The 12,028-nt window shown below is 38.1% G+C and overlaps 1 protein-coding gene across 2 annotated transcripts in view; it reads left to right on the top strand.

The window, feature by feature from the left end:
• Nucleotides 1–5,448: 5,448 nt before the first annotated feature.
• LOC150080485 (guanine nucleotide-binding protein G(q) subunit alpha) overlaps nucleotides 5,449–12,028 on the top strand; it is a 214,303-nt gene continuing 207,723 nt past the window's right edge. For both annotated transcript variants that reach the window (XM_090381701.1, XM_090381700.1), the window contains exon 1: nucleotides 5,449–5,970. In XM_090381701.1, the coding sequence (XP_090237827.1) occupies nucleotides 5,853–5,970 (118 nt within the window). In that variant the 5' untranslated portion in view covers nucleotides 5,449–5,852. The remainder of the gene's footprint in view (nucleotides 5,971–12,028) is intronic.

The raw sequence follows: 12,028 nt of genomic DNA, 5'->3' as shown, positions 1-12,028 counted from the left end.
TAAGTTCAAAGAATGGCACTTGTTGCATTCTCATATAACGATTGCCCTGTTTGTTATTCGGCACAAGTTGTTGCCACTAACATTACTGTGAGTCTTCAATTGCATGGGAGAGAATACCCCCACCTGAATGGCAATTGAATTTCCATCAAAGAATCCATTCTTGCTAATTTCATATAATCATTGTTATTTTATCCTAATCAGTCTACGTTATTCATAAAAAATATGAAGGATAGAAAAGGTCGAATAATTGCGAAATTGCATTCCAATATCTACAGGGTTAGTACTATGTTATTCCTGGACGATTACTCAAAATATACAGGGTGTCCCAAAAAGGTGTAACCAATTTTAAATGTTTGTAACAAATGTTATTTTAATGATAGAAACACAAAACCTGCGCTAAATGTGAGAAAAACAGTGGAAGTGTTTGCTGACATTCAACATGTGCACCACTTGTCACACGAACAATATCTAATCGGTAATAAAGTTCATTCCATGTTTTTTCAAGGATATCACGCTTAATCATGGTAACTGCATTTGTAATCCTGCGCTTTAAGTCTGCGATGTCTGCAACAGGGGTTTTGTAGACTGTGTCTTTGATGAATCCCCATAAGAAGAAATCACAAGGGAATAAATCTGGTGAACGTGGTGGCCACGCAATGGGACCATCACGCCCAATCCAACGTCCAGGAAACTTGTCATCAAGAGACCTCCTCACACTCAAAGCCCAATGTGACGGCGCTCCATCCTGTTGAAAAATAACCCTATTTGGCAGTTCATCCAATTGAGGATACACATAAAGCTCAAACATGTCCTGGTAATTATCCACTCTCTCAGTCGCTTCTTGAAAGAAAAAGGGTCCAATAACACAATCAACCATGATTCCGCACCACACATTCACCTTTGGACTATCTCGCTGATACTCCTGCGTGCAGTGTGGGTTTCCATTCCTCCAAATTCTGACATTTTGCTTATTCACCTTTCCCGAAACATGAAATGTGCACTTGTCCGTGAAACCAATGCATGTTATTACATGTTCATCTTGTTCCATTTTCTCCAACATGTTAGTATTGCTCATTTAAATTTTGTTACACCTTTTTGTTTGTGTGAGAAGTGGTGCGCATGTTGAATAACATGTGCACCACTGCATATGTGTGATGCACCACTGCATGTGTCAGTAAAAACTTCAACTGTTTTTGTCCCATTTAGCGCAGGTTTTGTGTTTCTCTCATTAAAATTACATTTGTTACAAACATTTAAAATTGGTTACACCTTTTTGGGACACCCTGTATATTACTACAAAAAGACAAGGCAAATTACGAGAAGTCTCATCCAAAGAAATCCAAGAAAAGCCGTAAAGACCTCTTTACTTTTATATTAACAGTATAAGGAAGGGGTTGAATCACATTGAGCCACTTGATGATCCTGCCTAGGTTGCTGAGAAATCGAATAGGTATTTTGCCTCTGTATTCCCACATGAGAAACTTTTGAGGGAAGTGAATGCCAAACTTTTATCAAAATCAATCTATCACGGTACTAAATGATTTTAAAACAATTGAGGGGAAAGTGGCAAAGAAATTGTCAACGTTAAACATAAAAAAACAGGACGTGGGATGGATGGGATCTATCCAATTATATTAAAGGAGGCAGCTAAGGAAGTAAGCAAACTCGTGCCCGTAATTATGAGAGCTTTTTTGGAGTCAAGAAAAGTCCCTGTGAACCGGAGATGTGCGATTGATATGAATGGTCGAAACCATTTGACATAAAGCACACTGAGCCAGCGATCTTGGTGAAGAAGCCAGTCATTGGATCACAGCTCAGTCCTTTCGAGTGCCTAGAACCTCTTCATATTAATATAGATTGACTGTTCGGGATTCTGGTCTGCACGGTAGCACAGTGGTATTGCCACCGTCCTCCACAAAGCCGGGTGAGAAAAGGCCCGGGTTCGAATCATGTCGATGACGCAAAGAACTGCAGAGGGGCTTTTTTCGCTCTATGGCTGAGTTAGTCGGTCTCAGGAGTAGATAGAAAGGTTTTTTCCCGCAGAAACTGGGTTTTTCCGTCTAGCAAACAGACAAATCGACCAGAGAACACGCGCAATTTACAGACAAAATAAATGTGGGTAGATGAAATCATTTACAGGGTACCCTAATATTATAATTTGGTGTCCGGGATTCTGAATGAATGAAATGAAAAAAAAAAAAAAAAAAAGCAATATTTGCTTCACTTTTGAATTTTGCATGCATGCTTTCTTAAGCTTCTGAACGTTAGAGTTTTCCAACATTAAGCAGCCAAGTCCACAAAGGGGAATGAAAATGTGACATGACTCATTACAAATCTGTTAGAGCTTATCTTCTGTTCTAGGGAAAATGATGGGGCTGCAGGTTAAAGGAACAATGCAATTACACTCCAGTCACAGCATGGGCTATATGTTAAGGGGAGACCTTGGCAGACTAATTTTATTGAGTTCCATGCCACAAAAAATAATTTTGATACTGTTGCACAAATTGGAGCATTGTGGCATAACGGGCAAGTTTCTGCTATGAATAAACGGATGTTGGTGGTGTGGAAGAGAAGGAGTGGTTTTTATGGACACTGCTCTTCGAGGAGTCTCGCAGGGTTTGGTTCTGGGCCCATTGTTGGTTTCTGTATTTATTAATGATATTGATAAAGGTTTCAGTGAGATATAAAGGTTGACAGGGTGGTTAATAACAGTAATGAACATATGCTGCTGCAACAAGATCTAGAAAAAAAAAATGAAGCTCAGAAATGGCAATTGAACGTTAATATTGATAAAGTACACATATGGGTAGCAGTAATCCCAGAGTAACGCTTCAAGTATGTGGTACTACACCTCAGCGTAGTGGAAAAATATAGCACCTTGCATTTATCATGTTAAATCTCAAGTGTCACATTTCAGGCCCATCTGCATAATTTTACTGGTTCTTATCGAAGTACTATACCGCGATTTCTATCATTAACATCGCTGCCCACCATTGTATCGAAAGGGGTGCATTAAATTGCGATTTGCGCCCGGGCGCTACATTACCTAGGAACTCTCCTGGCTAACTTAAACACTATACTTGATACCTCAATACCTCAGCCAACATCGTTGTTCACCCGCTCATACAGGCACAGTACTGATATAAATACATTCAGGACACATACACCACTGCCTGGATTTAACTCACATTTTCAAAATTTCTTTTCACAGAACACAGATATTCTCTCTCTCTCTCTCTCTCTCTCTCTCTCTCTCTCTCTCTCTCTCTCTCTCTCTCTCTCTCTCTCACACACACACACACACACACACACACACACACACACACACACACACACACACACACACGCACACACACACACACACACACACACACACACACACACACACACACACACACACACACACACACACACACACACACACACACACACACACACACACACACACACACACACACACACACACACACACACACACACACACACACACACCTATTCTAATCAGTCTAAGTCAGTTTATCGCGCTAATTTTTAATTCTAACAACATGGGCTATATGAGCGATTCGAGTCTAAAAAAGTCCATAGAGATTTTGTAACCCATGGTACACATATATAGCGTGATTTTAGTAATATTTCTTTGGTCGATTTGAATCAGCAGCTGGGTAACTAACTAAAGCCAGGAGATGGTAACTAGAGCTCTAAGGCTAAGCACGAACTTTCCAAGCGCACTTCAAAACTAGGAGCATGAGAACTTAGAGTTTGAAGCCCTCACGGATAGCACAATATTATCACAGCCTCGTGGGTAGCACAGTTGGTAGGATCTTCACTCTTGAAAGGAAAGCTGAGCTATAGTGCCTAGGATCGCCGTCCTTCCCACACCTGGTGAAAATGATCCGAGTTCGAGTCCGGTCGATGACGTGAGGAATTTTTATAGGCCTTTTTCACAACGAGGCTGAATTAGTCGGTCTCAGGGGAGGGTAGTATGGCTCCTTCTCCCTGAAACTCGGATTTTTCGTCCAGCAAACAGAAAATCGACCACAGAACACACGAAGTTTACGAATTTTATACACGGAGCAACATGGCCTTACTCGGAAATGCTCCTAAAGCTCTACTACCATCATCGGTTATTATCACTAAATCGAATGGGAAAAGCCTAGGTGCAAATCTCGTGAATAATGAGAGAAATTTTTATGTTTTTTTTTTTCTCATAATCTGACTGAGCTAGTCGTTCTCAGTCGAGGTTCAGTGCTTTTATTCCCTCGAAACTCGAGTCAAGCAAGCAAACTGTCAAATCGATCACAAATACACAGAATTGTCAGATGCCATATAGTAAAGTCTCACAGCCTTTGTTGCTTTGGCGTTTACACACGTCATCATCTCCAGTATTTCAAAATAACATAATAATAAAAGTTTTATATTTATTGTTACTTTTTAAAATACAGAAAAAATTAATGAGCACGACTTACATCTTGTAGTATTTCATTATTTATTTATTCGTTGCAAGATTATAATGCCTATTTATTGGGGATAGGGAAAACAAAATTTTTATTTTTCCCTGAGAAGAAACGTTGAATTTTTATTTATTAAGTATTCTTGAGCGCATAAATGCTTTTAACTAGGTGTTCCTGTGCTCTCCGTCAATATAGAGGCTGCCGTAGCCGAGTGGTCAGCGCACGGGTGCATAAGTACACGTGCATTGAGTGACCGGGATTCAAGCCGTGACTGGTAAATACGGTGCTGTTTCTTGTACTCTTTCTATCTTGTGAACTCCGACCGTTTGATCGTCCTGGAGTATAAACAGAAAATTTATTTATTTATACCTTTTTCTGAAAATTATGTACAGTATATTATGTGGTCAGCTGTCTGTTCTTCTGGATGAAAGACTCCAGTTTACTGGTTGATAAAACCCTGTGAATCTCTTCGAGGCCGATTAGCTCGGCTTTCTCTTGAAAAATAGTTCAGAAAAGATCACCACTTATCGAAACGGAGCTCGAACCCTGGTGTATTTGACACGGTTTGAGTGCATTGTGGCGAACGGATCATAAAATTTGGGCAGTGATTTTAATAATTTTGTGAACTTCTACCGCACAATATTACTAATAAAAAACATTCGAATTCGAATTGTTTTCCAATAAACATAGCACTGTTTTACTAAACATAGTAAACAGGTCGAAGTTGTTTTGAATAGCTCTGCGAAATCTTAAAAATGTAATGTATGTTCTGTTTTTCTGCCAGAAATATGAAATCATCTGATGCTTAGAAAACCGTGTACCTTAATTTTTTAAATTTATATTTAAAATAATTCAAGAAATTTCTTAAAATTTCAGAAATGTACATTTTCTTTAATAATTTTCGTTTACAGAAGGTCTCAGTAATTTGAAGTTCCATAATAGTAAAGCAGAATCACAGTGGCTGTTCCGTCTTCTGGTTACTTTCCCCATAGAGAGAATTAGAAGGAGTCTTGAAATGTTTGTGTTCTTTAGCATTTCTAGTTTTACTGCAGACGAGAAGTATATTTTAGGGCTAGCAATTTGATATTGTATCACAGAAAATATTTTTTTCATTTAAATATCATTTTGATGAGAAACAGGGATATATTTATTGGGGTTAGCTCGGAAACTGGTTTCTCATTACCACACCCAGCAGAGTGAAGTAGGTAGTCCATCGGCGGCTTGGGAAAGGCCGGGTATTGGGAGGAAGCCATAGCAGTATTCTTTCGTGTTTATGTAATATTCGAATGACTACAGTATCTTTCTTTTTGTTGGAGTTGAACTCTAAGGACTGAAGAAAAGCGAAAACGGCGACCGGAAACTGAAAATTCACGGTGGGCTGCTAGTGGAGTGGTGATAATCATGGCGTGTTGCCTGAGCGAGGAGGCAAAAGAGCAGAAGCGAATTAATCAAGAAATCGAAAGGCAACTCCGTAAGGATAAACGGGATGCTAGACGGGAATTGAAACTTCTCTTATTAGGTGAGTGATGACAAATCTCATAAATTAAATATTTACATTTCTTGATTTCTTGGCATATGTATTAAAATGTGGCTATTGACGATTGTGACGGCCATATTGATTTAGGCTTAGGGTGGCACTTTCCAGTGTGTTTTTAATATTTTCGTCCCCGAAAAGAATATTACTTTAAAAGCATAACAAGTTCATACAAGAGAAATCTTGAAATATAATTGCCGGAATAAGAATATGAAGCTAGATCCCAATTTAAGTTATTTTTTCGGTGTTTTTTGCACGTCGTGTTTTAGATTTGGTTTGCAAGCAGCTCTCTTTTTATGCACATGAGTATCTTTAGCACAGGCTTTAATTTCACGAGAATAGGCATATAATGTCATTGTAAATATTATGCATCGTGGAAACTGTTCGAGCGCTGTATGATAAAAACGTGATTAAAATAATTGAAGACTATATCGCACTTTACACTTATTTATCACAGTTATGTAGCCATACTTCAAATTTTGATAGCAGAATGGTAGTGACTTATTCATAGCAGATAATATGCAGTGTTATTAGTGATAACTTTTATGTTGGGCATAAACGCGTGCCAACTTTTCCCAGATTACTGGATATTTTGGTCGTGTTAACATACTCTGTTCTAATATAAACATTAACTGGAAGTAATAAAAATTGAGGAATTTTAAAGTAGAAATTTTAGAAAAACACCTGCCATAAATATCAGTTTAGGTCCCTAAAGAAAATTAGTTAGCTTTTTAAATTTTGGAATTTTAAAGTAATGCTTCATTATGAGCGTTATTCGTAGAAATGGTTACAATTATTTCATAATTATCATATAGTAATTTTAATGCAAAGTGGTTTACAAGTATTTTTTTTTTTTTAATGTTTAATACCCTACAGTGTACAACAAGAATAATTCACTGTAGTAGTGCATTGAAAAGTATTAAAGATTGATCCATTGGGCTGAAAATTGCTGAATTAAGTAGTGAAAAATGAAAAAATTAACTTTTTTTTTCTTTTTTTCTTTCTTAGGAATATTTAAAATGGAACCATTTTCATATAAGTTATAAGATGTTAGTTAATCATTTAACTTGTTTAACGCCCCAGGGGCTCACATCTGGTGAGTATGGGCTTGGCACACCCAGGGTCCTGAGCTGGATATCATCTTTCTTGGTGATTTCCTCCTATTTCTTTCTCTCTCTCTCTCTCTCTCTCTCTCTCTCTCTCTCTCTCTCTCTCACTCAAAGAGGTAACTCAGAATTTTTTTTTTTTTTTTTTTTTTGGCTGGTGCAGCAAAAGCCTCAGGCTTCCTTGCACCATACGGTAATCATAATTATAATATCTGTTTTCATCTCATTTTGATCCTCTTTTTTTTTTTTTTTTTTTTTTTTTTTGTGTTATACAACTTGGTTCCTTTATTTTTGTTCAGATCTTAATTACTCTGATCCCATGTGGCTATCCCAGAATATAAACAAAAGTTATTTAATACCTTTCAAGAAAAGCTCCCACCTGGAATACACACACACACACACATGTGCTGAAAGTTCTTATCAGAATTTGGTAATTTTTCCCCCCTAATATCATTGAGTTAGTTTTTAATAGCTATCATGTCTTCATAATGTCCACCCTTGAGATGAATAATGATCATTAACATGAAACTTGCCTCGGAAATTTGTAGTCTCATACTGATTTGTAAATGTAGGGGGTGTACATTTTGTTGGTAAGATTAATCTTTTCAAGTTTATCACTTTATTTTGGTCAGCATGCTTAATTACTTTTATATTTTAGAAGTTGTATAAGGCATGTGCCTTTAAGATAGCTGCCAGCTCTGGATTTATGACAGAGAATTTGACTTTTTGATTCTATCCGCTGTAATACTAGAACCGGTATCACAGTTTCTACATCTTTTTCAAGAACAGGTTTTCTCAGCTATTTTCTTTTTAAAAAAAAAATAGTAAAACTGTTTTGCAATTTTGTTAACTAATATAGCCATGATAAATAATGCAAATAGTTTACCATAATTGTTCAGTTAGTCATAAAAAGAAAAAGCAAACTTTGTGCAGCAGGTTTTCTCTTCTGATGTAATGCTTGCATTACAGCCTAGGAATGATGCCCTCTTCAATTTAGAAAACAAAGATTAATAAAATAACTTAAAGGCTATTAAAAAGTAGAATAATTCAAGATTTATTATCCAAGAAAAAAATGTGCATTTTCACTTCCCAACTTGCATTGTTGATAGCTTAGAAATACAAGTGAAAACACCACCCTCTAATGGCAGTAAATTGGTAAAGGCCACATTGTTGATCACAATTATAAAAGACTAATGAGGAACAAGTGGATAGACAGTAGGTAATGAATGTCAAAAGAGGTTGACATAATAAATGTTTATACATACAGAAAAAAAAAACTGCAGGTTTACCATTGAGATTATTTGTATATACTGATATGATCCAATGAAGTGTTACAACTTCAGATATTTACTACATTTATAGCAGAAGCCCCAAAGCTTATGAATAAATTTGGCAAGTTGTTTGGTTGTCAGAGACTTTGTATCATGAATATCTAAGACCGAAACATGTTCCCTACAGCACTTGAAAGTCTGCTAGCTCCAGACAGAACTCATAGGCATTAAATGACTATTATTTAATTTTAAGTATAATCGTATTTGGACAACCAGTTTTTTTTTTTTTTTTGGGAAAGGCCACATTGTTGTGGCCTTTACCAAAATTATTAGTGATAACTTTTATGTTGGGCATAAACGCGTGCGAACTTTGATATTACAAGAAAAAAAAAAAAAAAATTAAGTATCAGAACCTACCAGATGCTATTGTGAAAGAAGAAGAAGAAAGAATTGATGTGCAGCAGCTTTTTGGTCGGGAACAGACAAGTGCACGGTGAAGAATGTTATTTTGTTATAACATTTAGCCTAAGTTATTCTTTGTATTTCAATAATTCCTCAGCAATGCGGAGTGTTGGATAATATTCAACCAGGTGAAAAAAATATAAATTCAGGTCTTCCTTTTATGATGATACAAGAAAGCAAGCTTAGACAGCAACGACCAAAAAAACCCATACTTCGCATTCACCTATTCACTCCCTCCAAAAGTTTGTCTGGTTCTTCCTTGAATTTATTTAACCTATCAACTTCCACAATGACAGATGGAAGTTTGTTCCAGCAATCAACCCAAAAAAAAAAAAAAAAAAAAAGTAAAGTGCAGCCATTATCAACCCACTGCAGGGTGGAAGCATCCTCAACAATTCATGCTGAGGGAAATGGACCATAATCTGCCACGCTGGTCCAGTGCGGGTTGGCAGATCGACCGTATTCAGCAGTCAGGGGCTTGAACCCTGGTCTACTCAAAGAGCGTGTGCTACTGCACTCCCGCTCCTGCCCACTCGGCTACGGAGGCCGTTTCAACCCAACCACTCGCTAACTAAAGGCAGATTTCTGCACATCCATTCTGTATTAATCTTTCCTCAATTTGAATTTGTCCTCAAGTGTATAATCTGAGCAAGAGGAAGAATCTCACCAGCATTGAGTTTTCTGAAACCATTTAAAGCTTTAAACACTTAATTTGGATCACCTTGCAGTTGCCTAGTATCCAGACACTGCAATTTACAGAACTGAAGCTTTTCTTGGCAAGAGCACCCCTTTGTTCCCCTCATCAGTCTCATTGCCCTTCTCTGTACTCATTTCAGCAGTTCTGCACCTTTCCCAAAATCAGGCCTCCAGACCTGTGTGCAGTACTCAAGGTGTGGCGTGACCATTGCCTTATACAAAGGGATAATCACCTCCTTATCTCTGCTAGCAAAATTCTGTATATCATTGCCAAAACACAATGAGTTTTCATGGTAGCCTCTCTGCACTGATCAGTGAACTTCATATCTGACTGGGCAAATACTCCCATGTCTTTTTCATTCTCTGCTACCTATATGCAGTACTTTGCATTTGTCAATGTTAAACTTCAGTTGCCACTTCTCAGCCCATCTCCCTAACTTTTCTGGATCCTGATATGGCTTCATCAATATCACTGATAAATATAGAAAACAAAAATGGGCCCAACACCAAACCTGGGGACTCTACTAATAGCATTCGTCCAAGAAGAGCAGTGTCCATTGATTATAACAGCTACAAGATGATCTGTAATAGATCCACAGAAAGGTTTGACAGGCAAAGAGAGTTTATGAGAAATCGCTAGCAAAGTGGTAGATGGCTTTCATCAACCGGTCAAATACCACTACTTTGCTTATTGGAGGCTTGTAGTGGTGAAACCCATGTTTAGTCTCTAGAGCAAGGTTTCCGGCACCCCCCCCTCCCCCCATACTTCTCCTTCAACCCATGCACAGTACTAAGTACTATAGGTTTTGATACCTTTCGTGTTTGGGGTTTTCATAAAAAAAAAAAAAAAAAAAAGAGCAAAGAGGGGGATAAGGAATTCTTTACATGTGTATATATATGCTAAGAAGAGCAGGACAAACCAGATCGGACCTTTATGTAAGGGAAAGGGGATAGTATTTAATACACCAGCTGCCGTTGCAGATGAACTCAACAGTTTTGCATCAATATTTACAGATGAAAAACCTTTTGTGACAATGGGAAATTGTGGGAGAGAAGTTGAAAAATATGTAATTAATGATATTGAAATTTTGCAAGATTATTTAATGAAAAAACTTTCGAGCCTACAGGCCAGTAAGGCTCCTGGAATTGATGGAATATACCCTATAATCTTAAGGGAGGCGGCAAGTGAGTGTATTGAACCATTGAGGCTAATTATTAGCATTAGTAGAGGCATATGATGCAAGAAAGCAAGCTTATTCAGCATCAGCCAAAAAAAAAAAAAAACACACACACCACTCCCATGTCACCCCTCCGTTTGTTCGAAATACCTGTCCAGTTGAGCCTTAAATTTGTTTAGGCTATCAACTTCAACAACAAGTGACGGAAGTCGGTTCCACCAACCAACCACCTGCTGACCAAAGGCAAATTTCCGCACCTCTATCCGACATCCGTCCTTCCTCAATTTGAATTTATGCCCTCTGAGGTGATTATTTTGAGCAAGATGAAGAATCCCATTGGCATTGAGCATGCTCAAACCATTCAAAGCCTTATACACCTCTATCAGATCACCTCACCGGTGCCTAGTCTCCAGACTCTGTAATTTGCAAAACTTAAGCCTTTCTTCGTAAGAGCAACCCTTTGTTCCATTCACTAATCTTGTTGCCCTTCTCTGTACCCGTTCCAGCAGCTCTACATCCTTCTTGAAATGAGGCCTCTAGACCTGTATACAGTACTCAAGATGTGGCCTAACCATTGCCTTATACAAGGGAATAATCACCTCCTTATCCCTGCTAGAAAAATTCCTGTATATCATTGACAAGGCACCATGAGCTACTCTTGCAGCTCGTCTGCACTGCTCAGAGAACTTCATATCTGCCTGCACAATTACCCCTAGGTCCTTTTCATTCTCCACCACTGTCAGTGTAGTACCGCAGAGTTGATATGTTGCTCTGGGGTTATTGTTTCCCATATGTAGTACTTTACATTTGTCAATGTTAAACTTCATTTGCCACCTCTCAGCCCATCTGTTCAACCTTTCTAGATCCTGTTGCAGCAGCATAGCGTCGGTAGTGTCCTGAACAACCTTGCCAACCTTTGTATCATCTGCAAACTTGGACATTAAACTTGATATCCCATCATGAATATCATTCATAAACACCGAAAACAACAATGGACCCAACACTGAACCCTGAGGAACTCCACTAATAACATTAGTCCACGTTGAGCAGTGTCCATTGATTACCACTCTCTGTCTTCTGCCACTCAACCATCCCCTTATCCATAGCAGCAATTTGCCTCCAATGCCACACTGCTCCAATTTGTGCAGCAGTCTTCCATGTGCAACAGTATCAAAAGCCTTTCTAAGATCCAAATATATAATATCAAAGTTATTCCCTGCATCCAGTTCTTTTGTGACTACATCATAGTATCCAATCAAATTGGTCAGGCAAGACCTGCCCTTAACAAAACCATGCTGGGTCTGAGCTATAACTGAATTCTTGTCTAGAT

The sequence above is a fragment of the Mastigoproctus giganteus genome, chromosome 9 (genome assembly GCF_048544385.1).
Source record: "Mastigoproctus giganteus isolate SK-2022 chromosome 9, ASM4854438v1, whole genome shotgun sequence".
NCBI classification, from domain to species: domain Eukaryota; kingdom Metazoa; phylum Arthropoda; class Arachnida; order Uropygi; family Thelyphonidae; genus Mastigoproctus; species Mastigoproctus giganteus.
Note: the sequence above shows the minus strand (reverse complement) of the source record. Positions and strands in the feature narration are given on the sequence as shown.